This window comes from Trachypithecus francoisi, unplaced genomic scaffold (assembly GCF_009764315.1).
Source record: "Trachypithecus francoisi isolate TF-2019V2 unplaced genomic scaffold, Tfra_2.0 Lachesis_group11, whole genome shotgun sequence".
Lineage (NCBI taxonomy): Eukaryota > Metazoa > Chordata > Mammalia > Primates > Cercopithecidae > Trachypithecus > Trachypithecus francoisi.
The window spans coordinates 78,447,551-78,471,979 of record NW_022681456.1 but is presented as its reverse complement, the minus strand read 5'-3'; the positions used below and the strand labels follow the sequence as shown (position 1 = coordinate 78,471,979).

Genomic DNA, 24,429 nt, shown 5'->3' with positions numbered 1-24,429 from the left:
AGTTCAAGACCATCCTGGGTAAGATGGTTAAGATCTCCATCTCTATAAAAAATTTAAAAATTAGGCTGGGCATGGTGGTTTACACCTGTAATCCCAGCACTGGGAGGCCAAGGCAGGTGGATCACCTGAGGTCAGGAGTTTGAGACCAGCCTGGCCAACTAAGTGAAACCCCGTCTCTACCAAAAATACAAAAATTAGCTGGGCGTGGTGGCAGGTGCCTGTAGTCCCAGCTACTTGGGAGGCTGAGGCAGGAAAATCGCTTGAACCCAGGAGGCAGAGGTTGCACTGAGCCGAGATTGTGCCACTGCACTCCAGCCTGGGCAACAGAGCAAGACTCCATCTCAAAAAAATAAAAATAGCCGGGCGCGGTGGCTCACACCTGTAATCCCAGCACTTTGGGAGGCTGACGTGGGCGCATCACAGGGTCAGTAGATCGAGACCATCCTGACTAACACGGTGAAACCCTGTCTCTATAAAAAAGATACAAAAAATTAGCCGGGCATGGTGGCAGTAGCCTGTAGTCCCAACTGCTCAGTAGGCTGAGGCAGGAGAATGGCGTGATTCCGGCAGGCAGAGCTTGCAGTGAGCCGAGATTGCGCCACTGCACTCCAGCCTGGGCAACCAGCGAGACTGCATCTCAAAAATAAATAAATAAATAAAAGTAAAAATAAAAAAGGTAGTCCTATCATTTCATCACATTTCCCAAAGCTTTTGCTATGTAAAATACTACTCCCATAAGATATTAAACAGGGATTATCCCTAAACATTGTTACATAAGTTTGGGAAATTCTGGGTTAAACACAAAAAAAGATTTTGTGTTTTGTTTTTTTTTTTTTAACAGCAAGGCTTAAATGAGTTACTATGTTCTTATTCAGATGAATATGCAAGATGGGAATATGGTTTACAGTGTTTCCCAAAATTTGTGCACAGAAACATTATTTGTATTTTATTTTATTTATCTTTGAGAGGTCACTGTCACCCAGGCTGGAGTGCAGTAGCCAGACCTTGACTCACTGCAGTCTCCACCTCCCAGGCTCAAGCAATTCCTCCCACCTCAGTCTCCCAAGTAGCTGGGACTACAGGAGTGTGTGTGTCACCACACCCAGTAAATTTTTTGTATTTTTAGTAGAGACGAGGTTTTGCCATGTTGCCCAGGCTGGTCTTGAATTCCTGGGCTCAAGCAATCCACCCGCCTCAGCCTCCCAAAGTGTTGAGATCACAGGCGTGAGCCACCGCTCCCAGCTCTATTTTAGTTATTTATTTTGTGTCACATCTCAGAGGACTACTAGGTGTTTCAAGGATTCATATTTTGGAAAATAACAGCCAATCTTAACAGTATAATTCCAAATATATCATTTTACATTATGTTATATATGCATATGTGCTTAGAAAAACTAGGCTGGGGGCCAGGCATGGTGGCTCACGCCTGTAATCCCAGCACTTTGGGAGGCCAAGGGCAGATCACCTGAGGTCAGGAGTTCGAGACCAGCCTGGCCAACACAGTGAAACCCCGTCTCTAACTAAAAATACAAAAAAATAGCTGGGTATGGTGGTACGTGCCTGTAATCCCATCTATTTGGGAGGCTGAGGCAGGAGAATAGCTTGAGCCTGGTTGGCAGAGCAGAGATGGCGTCATTGCACTCCAGTCTGGGCAACTGGAGACAGAGCAGGAAGACTGTCTCAAAAAAAAAAAAAGAAAAGGGGCCGGGCGCGGTGGCTCAAGCCTGTAATCCCAGCACTTTGGGAGGCCGAGGCGGGTGGATCACGAGGTCAGGAGATCGAGACCATCCTGGCTAACATGGTGAAACCCCGTCTCTACTAAAAATACAAAAAAAAAACTAGCCCAGCGGGGTGGCGGGCACCTGTAGTCCCAGCTACTTGGAGGCTGAGGCGGGAGAATGGCGTGAACCCGGGAGGCGGAGCTTGCAGTGAGCCGAGATCGCGCCACTGCGCTCCAGCCTGGGCGACACAGCGAGACTCTGTCTCAAAAAAAAAAAGAGAGATAAAAGAAAAACTAAGCTGGGTGCAGTGGCTCATGCCTGTAATCCCACCGCTTTGGAAGGCCAAGGTGGGAGGACTGATTGTGAAAAGGAGTTTGAGAACAGTCTGGGCAGCACAGCTCTATAAAAAAATTCAAAAATTAGACAGGCATGGTGGCATATGCCTGTAGTACTAGTACTAGCTACTCGGGAGGCGGAGGCAAGAGAATTGCTTGACCCCAACAGTTGAGACTACAGCAAGGTATGACTGTGCCACTGCACTCTAACCTGGGCAACAGAGCAAGACCTTGTATCTTTAAAGAAAAAAGGAAAAGAAAAACTAGTTGCTCATGCCTATAATCCCAACACTTCAGAAGGCCGAGGCGAGAGGATCACTTGAGCCCAGGAGTTGGAGACCAGCCTGGGAAACACAGCCTGACCTCATCCTACAGATAATTTAAAAAATTAGGCCGAGCACAGTGGCTCACGCCTGTAGTTCTAGCATTTTGGGAGGCTGAGACGGGCGATCCTTTGAGGCCAGGAGTTCAAGATCAGCCTAGACAACATGGTAAAACCCCATCTCTACTAAAAATACAAAAATTAGCTGGGTGTGGGGGTGCACACCTGTAATTCCAGCTACTCAGGAGGCTGAGGCAAGAGAATTACTTGAACCCAGGAGGTGGAGATTGTAGTGAGCAGAGATCGCACCACTGCACTCCAGCCTGGTGACAGAGCAAGACTCCGTCTCAAAAAAAAAAAAAGAAAAAGAAAAGAAAAAGAAAATAACCCAAAGTGCAGACAAAGATGCATGCACAAAAACATTCATAGTGTTCTTTTTTCTTTTTTTTTTTTTTGAGACGGAGTCTCACTCTGTCTCCCAGGCTGGAGTGCAGTGGCGCTATCTCGGCTCACTGCAAGCTCCGCCTCCCAGGTTCACGCCATTCTCCTGCCTCAGCCTCCCGAGTAGCTGGGACTACAGGCGCCCGCCACCACGCCTAGCTACTTTTTTGTATTTTTAGTAGAGACGGGGTTTCACCGTGTTAGTCAGGATGGTCTCCATCTCCTGACCTCGTGATCTGCCCACCTCGGCCTCCCAAACTGCTGGGATTACAGGCGTAAGCCACTGCACCCGGCCCATAGTGTTCTTATAATAAAAATTCTGGGCCGGGGTGGTGGCTCACGCCTGTAATTCCAGCACTTTGGGAGGCCGAGGTGGGCAAATCACGAGGTCAGGAGATCAAGACCATCCTGGCTAACACGGTGAAACCCCATCTCTACTAAAAATACAAAAAAATTAGCCGGGCGTGGTTGCGTGCGCCTGTAGTACCAGTTACTCGGGAGGCTGAGGCAGGAGAATGGCGTGAACCTGGGAGGCGGAGCTTGCAGTGAGCCGAGATCCGCCACCGCACTCCAGCCTGGGTGACAGAGTGAGACTCCGTCTCAAAAAAAGAAAAAAAAAAAAAAAGGCCGGGCGCGGTGGCTCAAGCCTGTAATCCCAGCACTTTGGGAGGCCGAGACGGGTGGATCACGAGGTCAGAAGATCGAGACCATCCTGGCTAACACGGTGAAACCCCGTTTCTACTAAAAATACAAAAAACTAGCCGGGCGAGGTGGCGGGCGCCTGTAGTCCCAGCTACTTGGGAGGCTGAGGCAAGAGAATTACTTGAACCCAGGAGGTGGAGATTGTAGTGAGCAGAGATCGCACCACTGCACTCCAGCCTGGTGACAGAGCAAGACTCCGTCTCAAAAAAAAAAAAAAAGAAAAAGAAAAAGAAAAAGAAAATAACCCAAAGTGCAGACAAAGATGCATGCACAAAAACATTCATAGTGTTCTTTTTTCTTTTTTTTTTTTTTTGAGACGGAGTCTCACTCTGTCTCCCAGGCTGGAGTGCAGTGGCGCTATCTCGGCTCACTGCAAGCTCCGCCTCCCAGGTTCACGCCATTCTCCTGCCTCAGCCTCCCGAGTAGCTGGGACTACAGGCGCCCGCCACCACGCCTAGCTACTTTTTTGTATTTTTAGTAGAGACGGGGTTTCACCGTGTTAGTCAGGATGGTCTCCATCTCCTGACCTCGTGATCTGCCCACCTCGGCCTCCCAAACTGCTGGGATTACAGGCGTAAGCCACTGCACCCGGCCCATAGTGTTCTTATAATAAAAATTCTGGGCCGGGGTGGTGGCTCACGCCTGTAATTCCAGCACTTTGGGAGGCCGAGGTGGGCAAATCACGAGGTCAGGAGATCAAGACCATCCTGGCTAACACGGTGAAACCCCATCTCTACTAAAAATACAAAAAAATTAGCCGGGCGTGGTTGCGTGCGCCTGTAGTACCAGTTACTCGGGAGGCTGAGGCAGGAGAATGGCGTGAACCTGGGAGGCGGAGCTTGCAGTGAGCCGAGATCCGCCACCGCACTCCAGCCTGGTGACAGAGTGAGACTCCGTCTCAAAAAAAAAAAAAAAAAAAAAGGCCGGGCGCGGTGGCTCAAGCCTGTAATCCCAGCACTTTGGGAGGCCGAGACGGGTGGATCACGAGGTCAGAAGATCGAGACCATCCTGGCTAACACGGTGAAACCCCGTTTCTACTAAAAATACAAAAAAATTAGCCGGGCGTGGTTGCGTGCGCCTGTAGTACCAGTTACTCGGGAGGCTGAGGCAGGAGAATGGCGTGAACCTGGGAGGCGGAGCTTGCAGTGAGCTGAGATCTGGCCACTGCACTCCAGCCTGGGCGACACAGCGAGACTCCGTCTCAAAAAAAAAAAAAAAAAAATTCTGAAAACAATCTACAAGTCCAATAACAGAAGAAAGGTAAGATAAGGTGCATGCCCAAACTATAAAACACTCTGCCAGGAGAATGGCGGGAACCCGGGAGGCGGAGCTTGCAGTGAGCCGAGATCACACCACTGCACTACAGCCTGGGCGACAGAGCGAGACTCCATCTCAAAAAAAAAAAAAAAAAAAAACACTCTGCCAGTATTTTAAAAGATGTTTACAGAGTTTTTAATAGCAAGGAAAAACATTTACCTCATAAGGCTAAATGAAAAGGCAAGATATAAAAATGTATATACCATCTGATTCTGCTATGTTTAAAACAGTTTAGAAAGATATATGCCAAATATAACAGCAGACTCTGGGTTGATGAATTAATATTGAACAAAAATTACATAACTAAATTTGTACTTAAGGAGCAGTAATCTGGTAGCAGTGTATCAGAAGAAATGAAACAAGAGAGAGACTGGAAATAGGATGACCTGTTTAGGAGGTCACAGTAATATTTGCAGGACAACAGAAACTAGAATTTTAGCAGGCACTTAAAATGGCCCAAGTACACTATGCCTGGTACTTGGCCATATATAGTAATTTCTTCTAACCCATACAATAACCCTTACATAATAGTAATAATTACAGAACAACATGTTGGACACTTTTTATGTGCCAAACATGCAAATCATTTTATTTAAATTTTAATACTTATAATAATCCTGTGTTGCAAGAGTTATTCCAATTTCAATGATGAGAAAACTAAGACTTAGATTCCCAAGGTTATATAGCTAACAAGTACTAAGGGTAACAGCAGTAGGAATAAAAGAATGATATTTTGATAAATGATATACGTGAGGAGGGCAAGAGAGAAGTAAAAGATGATAATAAAAATAATCATAAAAAAAAAACTCTCATAAATTAAAAAAAAAAAAAAAAAACTCCCATACAAATAAAAACACCTAGTGATCAGATCTTAGTTTCTAACATTATTCTTCAGTAAAAAGAACAAGGGCTTCTTAGAGAAATGGCAGACCACAGGACTGGAGCAGAGAACAAAATCATAACCTACAATGATGGCGAATGTCAAAGGGAGATGGGCCAAGTAAAAAACTAAAAAGGGTTCCCAATGTTCAAAACTGAAACATTTGAGCAATAAAGCAAATAAAATAGTATTGGATTATAACCTACCATATAAAATAAACACCTATAAGTCCATATTGATATACATAAATTAATAAACAAACAAGGGGAAAGAAAAAAATCTGGGCAGAAGAATGCCAAATAATGTGTTTTTTTTTATTGTTTTTTTGAGATAGGGTCTCACTGTCACCAAGGCTGGAGTACAGTGGCACAAGCACGGCTCAATGCAGCCTCAACCTCCCTGGCTCAAACAATCTTCCCCCTCAGGCTCCCTGAGCAGTTGGGACCACAGGTGTGTGCCATCTTACTCAGCTCATTTTTTTTTTTTTTTTTTTTTTTTTGTAGATACTAGGTCTTGTTATGTTGCCTAGGATGGCCTCAAGCGATCCTCCTGCCTCAGCCTCCCAAAGTGCTGGGATTACAGGCATATGCCACCATGCCCAGCCCTCAATCTCTTTTTTTAAGGAGGCACAACTCCCTACTCCTCATGCACGGGTCCCTACTCCTCATGCACGGACTAGGAATAGTGACTTCTCTACAGTATGGAAAGGAAGGGGGTAAAGCGTAACTTTACAGTGACGCCTTACAAACAGTATCTCTGCCAGATGATCATAGTCAATACTAACAGGCTGGGCATAGTGGCTCATGCCTAGTTATCCCAGAATTTTGGTAGGCCAAAGGGGGACAATACCTTGAGCTTAGGAGTTCAACACCAGCCCAGGCAACATAGTGAGACCCCATCTTTACCAAAAAAAAAAAAAATTAGCCAGGCATGATGGCACACGCCTATGATCCTAGATACTCAGGAAGCTGAGGTGGGAGAATCGATTGAGCCTGGGAGGTCAAGGCTTCAATGAGCCATGACGGTGTCACCGCACTCCACTCTGGGCAACAGAGGGAAGACTCTGTCTCAAAAAAACAAAAAAATTAACAGTAAAAAATCACTGTGATTCTATGTACCCTGATATGTGATGAAAATGTCACTTTAGGCCGGGCGAGGTGGCTCAAGCCTGTAATCCCAGCACTTTGGGAGGCCGAGACGGGCGGATCACGAGGTCAGGAGATCGAGACCATCCTGGCTAACACGGTGAAACCCCGTCTCTACTAAAAAATACAAAAAACTAGCCGGGCAAGGTAGCGGGCACCTGTAGTCCCAGCTACTCGGGAGGCTGAGGCAGGAGAATGGCGTAAACCCGGGAGGCGGAGCTTGCAGTGAGCTGAGATTCGGCCACTGCACTCCAGCCTGGGCGACAGAGCGAGACTCCGTCTCAAAAAAAAAAAACAAAAAAAAAGAAAATGTCACTTTACCTCTGTGGTCTTCCTCCCCAAAACATATACCCCACATCTAATCACGAGAAATACATCAGACAAATTCCAATAGAAGGACATCCTACAAAATACCTGACCAGTACTCCTCAAAACTCAAGGTCATCGAAAACAAGGAAAGCCTGTGAAAATGTCACAGCCAAGAGGAGCTTGGACTCTTAGAGAGACATGAGAACTAAATATTATGTAGTACCCTGGATAAGATCCTGGAACAACAACAAAAAAATTAGGTAAAAAGTCCAGGCACGGTGGCTCACACCTGTAATCCCAGCACTTTGGGAGGCTGAGGTGGGCAGATTACCTGAGGCCAGGAGTTCGAGACCAGCCTGACCAACATGGAGAAACCCCGTCTCTACTAAAAATACAAAATTAGCTGGGCAGGGCGGCGCATGCCTGTAATCCCAGCTACCTGGAAGGCTAAGGCAAGAGAATCACTTGAACTCGGGAGGTGGAGGTTACGGTGAGCCAAGATCTCGCCATTTCACTCCAGCCTAGGCAACAAGAGCAAAGCTCTGTCTCAAAAAAATAATAAATAAATAAATAATAAATTAAGTAAAAACTAAGGAAATCAGCCAGGTGTGGTAGTTCACACCTGTAATCCCAGCACTTTGGGAGGCCAGGGCGTGAGGATCACTTGAGCCCAGGAATTTGAGATCAGACTGGGCAACAGAGCAAGACTGCATCTCTACAAAAAATACAAAAATGAGTCAGGAGTGGTGGTGTGTACCTGTAGTCCCAGCTACTCAGTAGGTTGAGGTGGGAGGATCACTTGAGCCCAGAAGTTAAGACTACAGTAAATGGTGACTGCACCAGTGCACCCCAGCCTGGGTGACACAGCAGACCCTGTCTGAAAAAAACTAATGAAATGATGTATGGATTCTAGTTAATAATAATATATCAATATTGCTTCATTAATTAAAAGCAAAGTACCATATTAACGTAAGATGACAGTAATAGGGGAAACCGAGTGTAGCGTATATGGGAAATCTCTGTAGCATCTTCTCAATTTTTCTATAAATCTAAGTGTTCTAAAAAATCAAGTATAGTTAGAATATTAAAAAAAGAGGCCGGGCGCGGTGGCTCAAGCCTGTAATCCCAGCACTTTGGGAGGCCGAGACGGGCGGATCACGAGGTCAGGAGATCGAGACCATCCTGGCTAACACGGTGAAACCCCGTCTCTACTAAAATATACAAAAAATTAGCCGGGCGAGATGGCGGGCGCCTGTAGTCCCAGCTACTCGGGAGGCTGAGGCGAGAGAATGGTGTAAACCCGGGAGGCGGAGCTTGCAGTGAGCTGAGATCCGGCCACTGCACTCCAGCCTGGGCGACAGAGCGAGACTCCGTCTCAAAAAAAAAAAAAAAAAAGAAACAGTCGGGCGCAGTGGCTGACACCTGTAATCCCAGCACTTTGGGAGGCCAAGGCAGGTGGATCACGAGGTCAGGAGTTCAAGACCAGCCTGACCAACATGATGAAACTCCATCTCTACTAAAAATACAAAAATTAGTCAGGCGTGGTGATGCGCGCCTGTAATCCCAGCTACTCAGGAGGCTGAGGCAGAAGAATTGCTTGAACCAGGGAGGCAGAGGTTGCAGTGAGCCGAGATCGCGCTACTGGGAGACAGAGTGAGACTCCGTCTCAAAAAAAAAAAAAAGAAACAACATAAAAGTTTATCTTGGGTTGGCTAGAACAATGGTGCCTTTAACAGAAATAGGGATGGAAAAACTGATACTGTGATACTGGTTTTGGTCAGGTTGGATTTGAGGTATGACAGTACATCCAAGAGTGAAGATATTCACCAAACAATTAGAAAAAGGGATAGGCAACTCGAGAGAGGGTAGTGCTAGAAATAATGTCTGCAAAGAGTGAAGAAACAAATAGGCAGCAAGGAAACAGAAATATCAGGAGTAAATTTCTTCACATTCAAGAAATCTGGGGAGAGGTAAACGCTCTTTACACCCGTAATTCCAACATTTTGGCAGACTGAGGTGGGAAGATCACTTGAGGCCAGGAGTTTAAAACCAGCCTGGGCAACATAGCAAGTCTGCGTCCCTACATTTAAAAAAAAGAAACAGCCGGGCGCGGTGGCTCAAGCCTGTAATCCCAGCACTTTGGGAGGCCGAGACGGGCGGATCACGAGGTCAGGAGATCGAGACCATCCTGGCTAACACGGTGAAACCCCATCTCTACTAAAAAATACAAAAAACTAGCCGGGCGAGGTGGCGGGCGCCTGTAGTCCCAGCTACTTGGGAGGCTGAGGCAGGAGAATGGCATAAACTCGGGAGGCGGAGCTTGCAGTGAGCTGAGATCCGGCCACTGCACTCCAGTCTGGGCGACAGAGCGAGACTTCGTCTCAAAAAAAAAAAAAAAAAAAAAAAAAAAAAAAAAGAAACAAACAAAATCTTGCTATGAGAAAAAGGAAACAAAAATGATAGGCATTGATTTTTCAGTAAAATAAAAATGAAGTCATCTGCCAAAAGAAGGAGAATTAAAAGGGATGGTCACACAGAGCTGGAAAAGTTTGGGGAAAACAGCTATGGAAGAACACAAAAAATAAATTTAAATTTTTATTTATTTATTTATTTTTGAAACAGAGTCTCGCTCTATCGCCCAGAGTGGAGTGCAGTGGCACGATCTCAGCTCACTGCAACCTCCGCCTCCTGGGTTCAAGCAATTCTCCTGTCTCAACCTCCCGAGTAACTAAGATGACAGGCCCACACCACCACCCCACCACACCCAGCTAATTTTAGTAGTTATAGTAGAGATGGAGTTTCACCATACTGGTCAGGCCGGTTTTGAACTCCTGACCTCAGTTGATCCACCCACCTCAGCCTCCCAAAGTGCTGCGATTATAGGCGTGAGCCACCGTGCCTAGCAAAAAAATGTTTTAAAAAGAAAAGAATGATTAGAAGCCATGATCTTGGCAGAAGTTAATATTAAGTTATATTGAATCTGATAGCTTCTGTACTTTTTCTCTAGCAACATGCTGTGGCCTAGAAGCAGAAGCCAAGAAAACATCTCTAATCATAGCCATCATTAGAGATAACAGAAGTGCCTGCTTAGTATAGAAAATCAAAATGAATAAAGAAAGCAAGAGGATATTATCAAAGTGGCTGGTCACAGAGGTCTAGCTGGGCAGTACCAAAGGCCACAAGGTACTGACAAATTCAATGAAATGGAAAGGTCAAGAACCAGAGAACCTGAGGACACAAAGCTGATCCTGAGGGTTTAAGATAGTGAAATAGGTGACTGATAAGGAGGCTAAAGTGATGGGGAGCACCTGAAGAAAAAGCGGTGTCCTAGATGAGATCCAGGTTGTACTGATTCTGATGTGCAACTGGTTTGAAAATACAAAGCAAAGTCGACCGTCTCATGCTGAGGAACTATGAGATCAGAGTATTCCAATGGTGCTGGAGACACTGAAAATGACAGCAAGAAAAAGAGGAGAGAAAAAAATATGATGCAATAGGTCTGGGTCCTTGTGGGCAGTAAATGACGACTTTAACTAAAGTTGAAACTGCTATAATTGCATGGCAATACCTTTCATGAGGATTAGAGTGACAGTGGTAGATCAATGATCTGGACATAGTAAAGGAAAATAAAAAGCAGTTTATTCCTTCTTTTCTTCCACATAGTCACTAAAAACAGAAAACAGCTTTTAGTGGCAAGGTAGGGTGTGATACCTGGATTTTCACGGAGTCAGAGTAAAGAAAATGATTAAGAGTAAAGAGAAATATACTGGATAAGTAGTATTTTCAAAGCACACATTAAAAATTGGTAATTCATGAAGGAGCTACTAGGTAGAGAACAGAAGGAAAGAGGTAGTACCACTTTTAAATTGTGAGGTTGGGAAGAAGTAGCAGCAACCTGGGTTGTCATCAGGTACCATAAGACAGGTGGAAGAGGTGTAAGGAACATGGAAAGCAGCAGAGCAAGAAGCAAAATGGCACATTTTAAAACAGACCGTGAGTACCAAGGCACAGGCACAGTGTTGCTTCTACAGACTACACATATGAGGGCTACAAAAACAGAAACACTTTGCACTTGCACAGCATTTTGTAAATTGCTTTCACATATATTATCTTATTTGATCATCATTGAGTAGCTATTACTACTACGCATATTTTTCTAAAGATGAGGCCATTAGGAAGGGACAAAACCATGATAAAAGCTGTGATTCTCCGTTTCCAACACATACACCTCACATACACAGCAGACACTTCAGCATCTCGACCAGCCAGGCTGGAAATTCTTCTCTAGTCAGAAGGAATAGTGGGTTTTATTCACTTGTCAAAGGGCTTCGGAGAAAAGCCACTAGACACTTTCCTGTTTGCCTTTTCCCACCTTAGACCCCTCAATTTCTATCACCATCACGGGAGAAGATAGCGAAGGGTGGCTCCATCAGGGAGAAAACTCAAGCTGAAAGTTGTATTAGGGTCCTCTTCCCTTCACACCTCTAAACCTCAGTGACCCAACAAATGAAGATAAGGGAGAGGAAAAAGTACTATGTAGAAACGAGAAGGTCTTCAGCAAATACCGCTTCGAGAAAAATAATGAAAACGGGACTGAGGTAGGGCAGAAAGCAAGTATAGCTGAGATGGGGGAGGGGAAAAGTAGGAGGGCAGGAATTGGAGGGAACTGAGAGTCTAGGAGTCCCCAAGGCTGAAGAATCTATAAGAGACATGAGTGCTCCAACTGCTGGAGAAAAGCTAAGGGCCCGTGAGGGTCCTGAAGCAGGGACTAGCACTGAAGGACCCCAGGGTTTGGGTGACCGGAAGCAGAGACCCCCAAACACGAGACCAGAAGGGGGCGCAGGAGACACCCCGCAGGAGAGAATGAATGGGGAAGGCGGTCCGGGGGGCGGGGCAAAGGAGGGGCCCCGGGATGGGCGGGGCACAGACCCCTTTCCAAGTCCGAACCCCTGCCCCGAGAGCCCGGGGAGAAGCGGCTCCGCGCCTCCCGCACTCACCGCCGGTCTCGTCAGTAACATAGGGAGTCGCCATCTTGAAAACGCAAACCACTTCCGGCGTGAGCGGGCTGGGGTCCCGCCCCCCTCCCCACCGGAAGTGGAGTCCCGATCGTAGCAAGCCACCATCTTAGTCTTAAAGGGAGAGTGCACCATTTCATGGGCGGAGGTGGAGGAGAAGGAGGAAGAGGAAGAGGGGAGAAGCTGAAATAGTTAATAAAATAAAGCCGTGGGCTCTTTTACTGCCACCGATACCATTATTGAGCGCTTGCTGCCTGTAAAACAGTCCTCGGGGAGCCAAGAGAAGTTCCGAGGCACAGTCCCTCTCATCCCAGGAACTCCTCGTATGTCCAGGACCTGCGAGGGAAAAGGGCGCAAGGCCCACCTGCACCCAAAAAGGGGGCCTTATAAATGAAGAAAAGACTATCCAGGTTTTGGCCTGCACCCAGACCTGAGAGCAGCTTGGTGACGTGGAGCAGACAAACTCCAGGAACGCACTGGGGTGCACAAGTGTTTCTGGGGACGGTTGTAAGACCCCATGTAACCCTCTCTAAGAAGGTGAGGAGGTCGAATTCGCGTGCCGATTGCTGTCGGCCGCCCCAGTCAACCTCCAGAGACCCGCGGGAGGGGCGTGCAAGGCGGAGAGCGCCACGGGTCGGTCACCTGTCTCCGTAGCCGCAGGGTTGCCGGCAGCTTCCATGGCCGAAGAGGCAGCTGGCCAGGTTGGGCGGGCGGCCCTGGCCTGGCTCTGCCCCGCTGGGCGGCGCCGGAGATTCGGCGGCGAAGTGATGAGGGCCCTACTTGCTTCTCGCCCAGACCTAACCCTCAGTGCCTCCTTGGGTTGGGCCCTAGGGTCAGAGGGCAGGGTAAAGGCTTCTGGGCGGACCTACTTAGTATTCTAATAAAACTCGTCCAACCGCTGAGGATCTAAAGCGGGGCAGCTCGCCAATAATCCGGTCCCGTAGGATCACTCCATTTGTAGTGCTCCCCTGTCCCGTACCTCCCTATTGTTCAGATGAACCCAAAAGCTCTTCCCTCCGCTGCCCACTTCAGCAACTGTTGTTCCTTCAGGGCTAAGTTCTGTTAAACTTGTTTCCCTTACAGCCTGGGAGGGGCCCGGCTGCAGGTTCTTCTCCTCAGGTGTCAACTCTGCCCTGCTCCACCCTCATATAGCTTTTTCCTTGTCAATCCTTTTACCTTCCTCCATATGTCCCCACTTTGGCTTAGTTTAATGTCCAGCAGTACCCCTGGAACCAGGAAGGAGGGAGGAGGTAAATATTGGTGATTACCTCTTACACTAGGCAGCATGTCCCATTTAAAAAACAAAACTAAAGCCGGGCGCAGTGGCTCAGGCCTGTAATCCCAGCACTTTGGGAGGCCAAGGCGGGTGGATCACGAGGTCAGGAGTTCAAGACCAACCTGGCCAAGATGGTGAAACCCCGTCTCTACTAAAAATACAAAAAAATTAGCCGGGCATGGTGGCGGGCGCCTGTAATCTCAGCTAATCGGGAGGCTGAGACAGAGAATTTCTTGAACCCAGGAGGCAGAGGTTGCAGTAAGCCGAGATCGCGCCACTGCACTCCAGCCTGGACGACAGAGTGAGACTCCGTCTAGGACCTTTATAAGACAAATTAGGCCTCAGAAGTTTTCTGGGGGCCGCAGCTTGCCTTCCTTCCCGTCCTCCATCTCCTTGACTTCCACTAGAGGCCAATTCAGAATATCTGGGGGTGGGGAGCGAAGGCTCATTTAAAAAGTATTTCCAGGCGGGCGCGGTGGCTCATGCCTGTAATCCCAGCACTTTGGGAGGCCGAGGTGGGTGGATCACTGGAGGTCAGGAGTTCGAGACCAGCCATGGCCAACATGGTGAAACCCTGTCTCTACTAAAAATACAAAAATTAGCTGGGTGTGGTGGTGCGTGCCTGTAATCCCAGCTACTCGGGAGGCTGAGGCAGGAGAATCACTTGAACCAAGTGATCTTGGCATGAGCCAAGATCATGCCACTGAACTCCAGCCTGTATGATAGAGCAAGACTCAGTCTCAAAATAAATAAAAAGTATTTGCATACAATACACAGTTATTGCGAGTGTTCTTAAACTGTGGTCTTAAACCTTTGCTCTCCTTTCACCAATTGTGCTTCAGACCCTGCATCTAACATCTTGTCCTTAACCTTGTTACGATTAGACGTTAGAGTGTGGGAAGAAGCTTCTACAAACTAATGGGATATGTTGGTCTTGACTGAACTACCTTAGGAGTGGTCTCTGCAGCTTCCAGAGGCTGCTCAATAAACCTTTCTGCAGGAGGGAAACCTAAAGTGGCCCCTGTTCACTACCAACCCTAGGCCCCCTTCCCACCCCCAGACATCCTGCCTCAGCACTGGGGTTGACAGGAAGTGAAACTCAATTGTCTGCTTAGTAGACCTGCCTGGGACCCAACCCTGGGCCCCGGATGTGGCCCCCCACCCTGAGGAGGAACGGGGCAAAAAAGGCCGGGGAGAACAGGCTGTTGTTTTTTCCTTTCCCTTTGTTCATTGCGGTTTCTTTCTTTCTGATTTTTATGATGTGGTTGATTAAAGAAATGAGCACCTGGAACCGTAGGCATTAAACGCCTCCTTCTTAGATGTTTCTTGGCTTTTCTTCCCCCACCCACACCCCCCAGTAACTGACTTGGGGTATGATGGAGCACAGATCCTAAAGAAGACACAAAGAAGTCTAGAGTAAGACTGATTCAACCTTATTCCTTATTCGAGAGAGATAACATTACACCCCACTCTGAAGTGCCAAAACTATCTTAAAAGGAATGTCTTCACCTTTATTTAGGGACATATCTAAAGACGATAGAGTGAGAAACACAGGTAATATGTAGGGTGGCATTACTTTAAGCATTCTTTGCAAGGCAAGCTGAGTGCCTTAGAGATTAATATCGTTCCAAGATTTCTAAATGAAAGATCCAGGGACAGAAAACTGATAGGCAGAGGTGTTAGGGGACCTATTCTTATATTGTATGTTTGTTTAAAGTAGCTCAGACCGGAGAGGCTTTACACACGTTGCACCACTCATTGGTATAGTCCCTAAACTGGACTATGTTTTTGCTTGTATTGCAGAATAAGTACAGGACTTGGTGTATAAAAGGCCTTCAGACGAGTTTGTTTACTATGACTAAGGAGGTCATAGAGGAAGGAGAGATGAAGCTTTGCTAACAGTGAAGAGAATACTGTAAAGACAAAGGATGGGGAGTGTCAAGGACCTTGTCTTGTTTTTGTTTTGTTTTGTTTTTTTGAGACAGAGTTTCGCTCGTGTTGCCCAGACTGGAGTGCAGTGGCATGATCTCAGCTCACTGCAACCTCCACCTCCCGGGTTGAAGTTATTCTCCTGCTTCAGCCTCCCAAGTAGCTGGGACTACAGGCACGTGCCACCACGCTCAGCTAATTTTTTGTATTTTTAGCAGAGACGGGTTTTCACCGTGTTAGCCAAGATTGTCTGGATCTCCTGACCTCATGATCCGCCTGCCTCAGCCTCCCAAAGTGCTGGGATTACAGGTGTGAGCCACTGCTCCCGGCCTTTGGCCCTTGTCTTTTTATGATTGGGGGTGAGAGGGTGAGATCCGGAGGGGCACAGGAGCAAGAGACCCTCTTCAACCTATGCCCAAAATCTCCAGTGTAGATACAACAACAATACTCCCAAACCCTATTACTCAGCAGCTATATTTCTGGCAAATGTGGAGGAGTCTGTTCCAACAAGCCTGTCTTGAAACAATCAAGAACTGCTTAGATACCCCTGTTCCCACTAGAGGGCCTCATGTATTAATTCCCTTTCCTCTCCAACTCCCACAAAAAATATGTATATATTAGGTGTGTGTATGTATGCATCCACAATACCCACACATGCATATACCCTTCTAGTCAGAGGTCTCCCCTCCCCCTTCTTCCCACCCCCAGGTGTAAGAAGGAGATTCCAGGAACTTAAGGCTTTGTTACTCTACCCCATTTTCAATGAAAGGTAGGAGGGAGTTAGACAGGGGTTAGGGCGGGGCCAGTAAGCAGGATGCCTAGGTCTCCAGTTCCTGCCAGTAAGTCCCTAGGCCTCCATCTGTCTCCCTTGCTGTACCACCTTCACCACCAGCCATGCGACCCCAAGAGCCTTAATGACTCTAGAAGAGACTCCAGGCAGGAGAAACTGAAAGGACCTTTGACTCCCTACTTTTGGCCAGGGCCTTCTGTGCTACCTGCCAAGGCCAGCAGGTAAAGTGGGAGGATGAGGGTGTGGAGAAAGGGTGGACACAGACCAGAGTGCAAACCTCCACCCTAGAATTAAGGAGAGGACATGAGTCTTGACAGGAGGTGTCCTTAGACTGGAGAAAATAAGTCTAAAAGGGAGGAGAGGGACGTGGAGAAGGTGGGCAGATTCTCTCAAGCAGGGTGGAGCCCGGGCCGCAGGGAGGTGTTTGGTCAGGTTATGGAGTCTGGGACTCTGGCCTTGCCTCCGTGGGATCTCTTGAGTGTGAAGTCAGTGGTGGATGGAAGGGAGTTGGACAGGGAAATTCAGGATGGCAGCAATCAGAAGAGAGTGAGACGTTGGTTGGGTGCCCAACTGCCGAGCTGTTCTGTTAGGGGCCCGCCCGGTATCTTGGCCTCCCAGGTTTGGGGTGAAGGGAGAGGCTGTGAGTGATTAGAAAGAGAAAATAGAAGCAGAGCTGCCCCGGCGCGGGAAGAAGATGAGGAGCGCAGCAAATGGAGAAAATGTGTCCAAAGCCCGGGACATATTCAAGAGAGGGTGGAGCAGGTTATGGTGAACTGGAAACCTAGAAACGGGCCTCTCCAACTTCGAAGTTCCCAGAGTTGGGGGCGCCTGGCGCGGGCGCGGCGGGCAGGCTGGGGTGGGGGGCGGGCAGCTGTGTCGTCAGGAACGGGGCGGCCCCGCTGCGGCCGCGTCTGCCTGGCCCGTCCCCTCCAGCCCAGCTCGGGCTCCAGCTCCAGCGCCGGCGCTTCAGCTGCGACCGCGAGCCCTCCCAAGCAAGGTAGAGACTCCGCGAGCCCCCCAGCGCCCCGCCCTCCCCCGTTGGAACAGGACAGGGGTAGGAAAGGCCAGGACCCACGGGCTGCGTTCGTGCTGCTGGGTCGGGAAGGAGGAAGCGTGACAGCTGGAGCGGGTATCGAGAAGGGTCTGCGCTGGGACGCGGGGGTGCAGCGGGAGGGCTGGGCCAGAACCCAGTGGGTAACGTCTCCCAGGCCTTCCCCTCCATCCCGCCAGCTCATTCGGAGGGATGTTGAAGCCTGGTTCCTGGGACCCGACTCTGAGGGAAGTCCTTTTCGGAACCTCCACAGTGCCGCACGGGTGGAGAAGGGTTCTTGTTTGGCCTCCAGGTCCCCAACTTCCCACCCCCAACCTCTCCCCACCTGTCACTGGGAAGTTTCTGAAAATACCTGAGTCTGAATCTCACTTTTCACCCTTAGATAGGAGAAATAAGCCTTCCTGAGGAAGAAAGGCAAATATATTATTGGGCATCTCTTCAGCCTCAGCACAGACAAGCCCACATCCCCCAACCATGCCAGTATCGTAACTTCCTCCTGTGCTACGCAATGACACCCTCTACACACACACACACAACCCCCTCAGCCAGGCAGCACTGCAGTCTTCAGTGTTTGTGGAGGCTTAATAAGTTTTGAGGCTTCAAGCAAATGATTCCCTCTTGGGGGCTACCTACTAGCAGCAGCGGTCCACCAGAGGAGGAGGATACAGTCTATGATATGATTAAGGAATTCAGAAGTCCAGGTAATCAATCTTGGGCCTTCAAATTCGGAGCTCCTGCCCCCTGGGGCAGCCTCAATATTCTGGGGACATAGCTATTTCCTGAGTAATGGTCGACTTAAAGGACTTGGAATGTGAGCAATGAATGCTTAAGTGAAAAAAGGAAACTTTAAATATTAACACAGGCTTTGGAAATAATATTTATCTCTTGGTTAAAATTTTTGTATTTGATGTTTAAAATTAGATCCAGAGACCCATGAGCTCTAAGATTTAGTGGAATGTACTACGGATGGGTGTCTAGAGTCTGTGCCCTTAAGAGAGTAATTCTCTCTCTATGCCTTAATTTCCTCCTCTGTAAAATACGAGGGTTGGTGACTCTCAGCTCTGTGGATGTTCTAAGATTCTCTGCCTCCAAGTCAACTTCTTCCTTTCTCACCCCAAGTGGGTAGGGGGGGGCAGGGAAACCAGAGGAGGGAAGGGAAGGGTGAGTCACAAATAGCTGGCAGGCTGGCAGCAGACCCCACCCTCCCAGCCCTGGCGTTTGCCTAGACTAGCCCAGGTTATAGCCTCAGGGTTGGGATGGACCTGGAGGAAGAAAATTGACTTGTTCCAGGTCTTTAAGTCCCCAGGATCCCACAGTTTGCTGCCCTTCAGCTCCAAGGATAGCTAAATTTTCAGTAAGAGAGGTCAAGAGAACCACTGAAAAGATCCCAGGAGCACTCATGTCAAAGATTCCAGCCCAGTGGTGTCCTTGAACGCTAAGAGTCTAGTTCTAGCTACCTCATCATCCTCCCAGAGGCAAAGTTCACGATCCTGATACTACATGGTTGCACCTGACAGATATATTAATAACAAGGGGTAAGATGTACAACTGGGCTTCACTGATGCTGGAAGTCCCTGAAATTTATGCCTTCCTGGTTCAAAGACATCATTTTTCCTAATCTCCAGAAATGTTTCTCTAGGTACTACCCTTGTGTAGGAATGATAAGAGCTGATGATCATTGAGTTCCTATTCTGTGCCATGCTGTTTGCTAAGTACATTGCATATATCATCTTATTTAATGCCCACATTGCGACTGATTTCTGTAGGTGCCCACCTTACTGATGAGAAAACTGAGGCTCAGGGAGATGAAATGACCTCTCAAAGAGCTAGGCTTCTGATCCTTGCCTGTCCAATTTGCAAGTCCATTCTCTTAACTTCTACTCTATACTACTTCTCCAGGTTTAAGACCTGCGGAGCTAGAAAGGAGCAAGAAAGAGTTAGATCATTGTAAAAAGAGAGGCAGAGAAGAAGCCTGTCCTCTCTCCTTTACACTGTAACTTATTTGCTCCCTCCCTGTCACTTCTCCCTCAGATTCCATTTCCTAGAACTTTAGAGTCATCTTAGAATTCCCAGAAGTAATCAGAGAGGCCAATTAAGCTATAGAGGCCCCATTAGCCATAAGACTATTAGTATTCATTAGATCTGTTGGCAGCAGAAGTTGGACTACAGTCATTGAAAAGTGCCAGATGGATAGAGTCCTTTCTCTAGGATGTCAGTATCCCAGAACCTTCTTCTGAGTATTCCCAGAGAGCTGCTGGAACAGGAATGGTGTGCTGCATAAAAGTAGGCAGCAGAGATGTCCCAAGGGTAGAAGCTGCAGAGAAGGTTCTTGTACCATCAGAAAGGAAAGGGGCTGGGCTGTTCTTGAACACCCAAACTGCTTCCCTAACCCAACAAGCCCTAAATTAGTAGGTGGAGATCAGGGTGTTTGATGGGGTAGTCAATGAGTGCTTTTCAGGATCATTCATTCATTCATTTAACAAATATTTATTTAGCACCTATTCTATGTACTACAAATTATCTCCTTTCCTCTGACTGTCAGGTGGACACTCTGGCATCCCATTCTCATGTAACCATATTTGGATTAATAGCCCCAAATTATGAATCCCCAGCTTTACACAATCACTTGTACAACCAATATTGAGCACCCACTACAAACTGGGAAGGGTGTCCCACAAACAGAACAGTAAGTCTCATCGTTCTGAGCAGGGGAGAGCTTGGCATGCCTGAGGAACAGAAAGGAGTGCAGTGACACCAGAGGGCCCGCTGTGAGGAGACAGCGGAACAAGAGGAGGGCAGAGTAACAAGCAGAGGCACTACCACATGGCCTTGGGCTGGAGCCTTGGATTTTCCGTCTATCAACTGCCTTAGGAAATCCAAGCTTCTCTGAGCTCCAGTTTCCTCATCTGTAGAATGATTATGCCAGTAGTTTCCTATGTCTCAGGATTTGATTCTAATTGTTAATACAATAATAACTAGCATTTCTTGTAGGCCTCCTAAATGTCAGGCATTATACAAGCCACTTTTCATATATTGCTTTACTTAAACCACACAACTGTGAAAAATGGGTTCTCATTCTCCCCATTTTACAGATATAACTTCTCCAAGTTACACAGTGGTATCAGAGCTAAGAATGGGACCCAGATACGACCGATCCTAGTTCTGTTCCAAAACCGTACTGTATCATATTCACGTAAGATATATTATTATCATTATCGAATCAAAGCAAGTCGCTCACTGCACCTTGGTCCCTGGGTCCAGTAGCCAAAACTTGGGGCTCCCTAAGCACTGCTGACCTAGCAGAGTGGAAGGAAGTTCCCAGTAGCTGAGACAGTAGCACTTGGCTCCACCGTCCCGGGACTGGGAAACACTAGATGTGTTGGCAGCAGAAGTTGGACTATAGTCACTGAAAACTGCCAGATGGGTGAGTCCTTTCTCTAGGATGTCAGTATCTCAGAACCCTCTTCTGAGGAAGAGACTCTGTGGGTACCCAGAGTCTCTTCCCCTGCCTCTTCCCTACCCCGCGCCTAGCTCCCCATCCTTCCCTAGTGGAGCTCCGCGGAACGCAGTCTAGGCGGGGCCCGGTCTAGGGACCTTGCCAGAGCTGGTTCTATGTCGCGCGTCAGAAGCGCTAGAGGTCGTTGCGGGGCGTGGGTGGCTCGGGGAGTCGGTGGCTGAGCGGAGCTGGGGTCCCGGGCCAGAGGCGGAACAAAATGGGGTCATGGCCAGGAAGACGCGCTAACGCAGTAAGAGTCACCTAGAGGGCGGGAACTGCCGAGGACCCGAGATGGGAAAGAGCGCAGGCTGGGGAGAGTCTGCACAGATTGACGATGGCGGGAGGAAACGCAGAAACAGACAAGGGACACACCCACAGAAACATATATAGACTGAGAAAGCCGGGTGCGGTTGGGAAGGTGAGGGTAGTCAGATGAATCAAGATAGGTTGGGGGAGCAGGAGAAGGATCCAGAAATGGAGAGACAGAGATGAGTCAGAGAAACAGAGACAGAGGACAGACACTGTCAGGGAGGGTAGAGGCACAGGGAAGAGGGACACAGGGAAAGGAAGATATTTAGGGAGGGACTAGGAGAGAAGGAAAGAACAAAAATAATAGTGGGAGTACAGACAGAATGGAACAGACAGAAGAAAAGACACCCAGACAGCTGGCTCTTCCCATGGTACAGTCTGTCACCTTTCCCCAGGCCTACCCTCTGAAGAGGTCCAAGCAACGGAAGTACTACTACGAAGCTGCCTTTCTGGCCATCCTTGAGAAAAACAGACAGATGGCCAAGGAGAGGGGCCTAATAAGCCCCAGTGATTTTGCCCAGCTGCAAAAATACATGGAATGTGAGTCTTCCTGTCAGGCCTTCAGTTCTGGAGACCTTGCCCCAGAGAATCCCTCCTCCCCATCATTGCACCTCCTGCCCCCCAGCTTCCTTAGTGGCTCTGAGCAGTGTGCTGCTTAGATGTGCTCATGACTGGGAGCCGGAGGAGCGGGAGATGGGGAGATGCACAAGGTCTGGGCTCTCTACCCACCTTCGCTGTACTTGGACTGCTTGCACCAGCTCTCAGAGAAGAGGAGTAAAGAGTGGTACTGTTTTGGAGGATCTGACATATTTTTTCCTCTGTATTTCTTTGTTTCTTCTTGGAATTTCTTCATGTTATTTGAATCTTTTTTCCTGCTGGATTTCTCTGGCAGGAGAACTCAGCTGAACTAATAATGCTGTTCTCTTACTCTCTCCACACCCTAGACTCCACCAAAAAGGTCAGTGATGTCCTAAAGCTCTTCGAGGATGGTGAGATGGCCAAATATGTCCAAGGAGATGTGAGTGGCAGCAGGGAAATCCTCTCCTTGATCAACTCTTCCCATCTTTGTTTTTGGTCCCCAATTTCCAGGAATTATTCTGGACCTGTCCCTCACTACCCCCTCTAGAGATACCCTAGTGTCCATTGTCACTCCGACTATTGCTTTAGGACAAAACAGGAGATTCTATTAACTCAGGACTTAATTAAAGAAACCATACTCCTGCCTCAGATGCTTCTCAGCTCTGCACTTATTATCCCTGTCCCCACTACTCCCAATTCTTCAGCCCCAGCTCCGACCTTGCAGACTCCCCAGGATAATGCTCACTCTCATTATAGGCCATTGGGTACGAGGGATTCCAGCAATTCCTGAAAATCTATCTGGAAGTGGATAATGTTCCCAGACACCTAAGCCTGGCACTGTTTCAATCCTTTAAGACTGATCACTGCTTAAATGAGGCAAATGTGACAAAAGGTATGGTCAAGCAGGTAGGACTGGGCTGAGCCTCTGGAAGAAAAAATCAAACTTATGGATTTGGGGATGAGAATTGACTTGAGTCACATGTTGTGCAGGTTGGGGGAAATTAGTGGAGAATAGTCAGGCTGGTCTAGGAGCTAAAGGGAGGAAAGGTAAAAGGGAGAGGTAAGCTGAGGGCAGTGGCTCACACCTGTAGTCCTAGCACTTTGGGAGGCTGAGGTGGGAGGATTGCTTGAGGCCAGGAGTTCAAAGTGCAGTGAGCAGTAATCATGCCACTGCACTCCAGCCTCAGTGACAGAGTGAGACCCTGTCTCTTAAAGAAATTAGTAATTTTTTTTTTTTTTTAAAAGGAAGAGGTGGAACAGACAAAGGATAAAACATGAGCCAAACTGGAGGGAGCCCTGACTTCTGATCTGCTTTTTTGTAACCAGATGTGGTGTGTCTCAATGATGTTTCCTGCTACTTTTCCCTTCTGGAGGGTGGTCGGCCAGAAGACAAGTTAGAATGTGAGTTGCCCTTCTGGAGTGAGGTGGTGGGGCAGTGAAGGGAGAGTGAGGTGTTTCCCAGCCTCCTTTCCCTTATTCCTTCAGGATTCCTAAAGGCTGACAGGTCTAGACAAAGGTGGGGCCAGAGAATGAGCCCATTTCCTCTGTTCTCCCAGACTATTTATACCTAATACCCTTCACCATAGTCACCCCAGTTCCCATGTCTTGTACATTCCCATGTAGGCGGCCTAGGATGTCCTTGGGATATGGATTGTGTATTGTCTCCCCTGACACATTCACTGAGGGGGAATCCAAGCTTGTTTTCCCCTCCTTTTTGTCTCTTTCTCAGTCCCATCCCAGGCTCTAGGCTTCTCACCCAAAAGCTCTCTCCCTGTCTCTTTGTTTCCCCCATATTCTGCTATGAATTCTTTGAGTATCTCTCACAAACTGACTCTGGACCCCCTAAAACACCCCACAGTCACCTTCAAGCTGTACGATACGGACAGAAATGGGATCCTGGACAGCTCAGTGAGTTGGGGACCCTGTACGCTGGGCAAGGGAATATGTGTTCATTTGTCTGCACCCTCCTGCCCCTACTGTTCCAGGGTCTTAAGAAACAGAAGAGAGGCCGGGCGCGGTGGCTCAAGCCTGTAATCCCAGCACTTTGGGAGGCCGAGACGGGCAGATCACGAGGTCAGGAAATCGAGACCATCCTGGCTAATACAGTGAAACCCCGTCTCTACTTAAAAATACAAAAAACTAGCCGGGCGAGGTGGCGGGCGCCTGTAGTCCCAGCTACTCGGGAGGCTGAGGCAGGAGAATGGCGTAAACCCGGGAGGCGGAGCTTGCAGTGAGCTGAGATCCGGCCACTGCACTCCAGCCCGGCGACAGAGCGAGACTCTCTCTCAAAAAAAAAAAAAAAAAAAAGAAACAGAAGAGGATGGGGGGAGAGGTTGAGTCCTATAGGACTAAATTTGAAAGTAAGTCCCAAGCTCTTGACTCCTCAAAGAGAATGTTGGAGACATGAATTGGGTCTGCCTTACAAGCATACAAACACATTTATTTACTTGGCAGACGTACCTGAGAATGAGAGGTGTGAATCTGGGGTGGAACCCCGGAACACTGATTTCTGGAAAAGAATTTGGATGGTGGTAGTAAGGGGGATATGGCTGTGGCTCTTGCCCTTTTTGCTCCAGGAAGTGGACAAAATTATCCTACAGATGATGCGAGTGGCTGAATACCTGGATTGGGATGTGTCTGAGCTGAGGCCGGTAAGGCAGCTCTTCCTTCTTGTCCCTTCTTGTATCTTCTTCCCTGATGAGTCCTGCATCTGCCTTACCTCATCTCTGACAGGCAACCTGGTTCCCTTGGCTAGGATGGCAGGGCTGGGTATCCTAAGAGGCAGTGGAGAGGTGTTGGGTCTGAAGACCCA

The 24,429-nt window shown here is 48.1% G+C and overlaps 2 protein-coding genes across 11 annotated transcripts in view; one reads left to right on the top strand and one right to left on the bottom strand.

Annotated features, from left to right (window-relative positions):
* PYM1 (PYM homolog 1, exon junction complex associated factor) overlaps positions 1-13,026 on the bottom strand; it is a 31,733-nt gene extending 18,707 nt beyond the window's left edge. Inside the window, exon 1 of one of the 3 annotated variants that reach the window (XR_004439818.1) lies at positions 12,170-12,579. Coding sequence is in view for 2 of the 3 variants with exons in the window: in XM_033221751.1 (XP_033077642.1) it covers positions 12,830-12,866 (37 nt within the window). In the remaining variant the exon portion in view is untranslated. Of the gene's footprint in view, positions 1-12,169; positions 12,580-12,829 lie in introns of those variants that run through there. The other 2 variants (XM_033221751.1, XM_033221752.1) reach the window with 2 other exon arrangements.
* Positions 13,027-16,032: 3,006 nt separating this feature from the next.
* Positions 16,033-24,429, top strand: part of DGKA (diacylglycerol kinase alpha) — a 36,549-nt gene continuing 28,152 nt past the window's right edge. Inside the window, exons 1-8 of one of the 8 annotated variants that reach the window (XM_033221741.1) lie at positions 17,084-17,179; positions 20,326-20,426; positions 21,434-21,578; positions 21,983-22,056; positions 22,374-22,509; positions 22,944-23,018; positions 23,476-23,525; positions 24,194-24,268. In XM_033221741.1, the coding sequence (XP_033077632.1) occupies positions 21,515-21,578; positions 21,983-22,056; positions 22,374-22,509; positions 22,944-23,018; positions 23,476-23,525; positions 24,194-24,268 (474 nt within the window). In that variant the 5' untranslated portion in view covers positions 17,084-17,179; positions 20,326-20,426; positions 21,434-21,514. Of the gene's footprint in view, positions 16,404-16,449; positions 17,312-20,325; positions 20,427-20,667; positions 20,980-21,433; positions 21,579-21,982; positions 22,057-22,373; positions 22,524-22,943; positions 23,019-23,475; positions 23,526-24,193; positions 24,269-24,429 lie in introns of those variants that run through there. The other 7 variants (XM_033221742.1, XM_033221739.1, XM_033221740.1 and 4 more) reach the window with 7 other exon arrangements.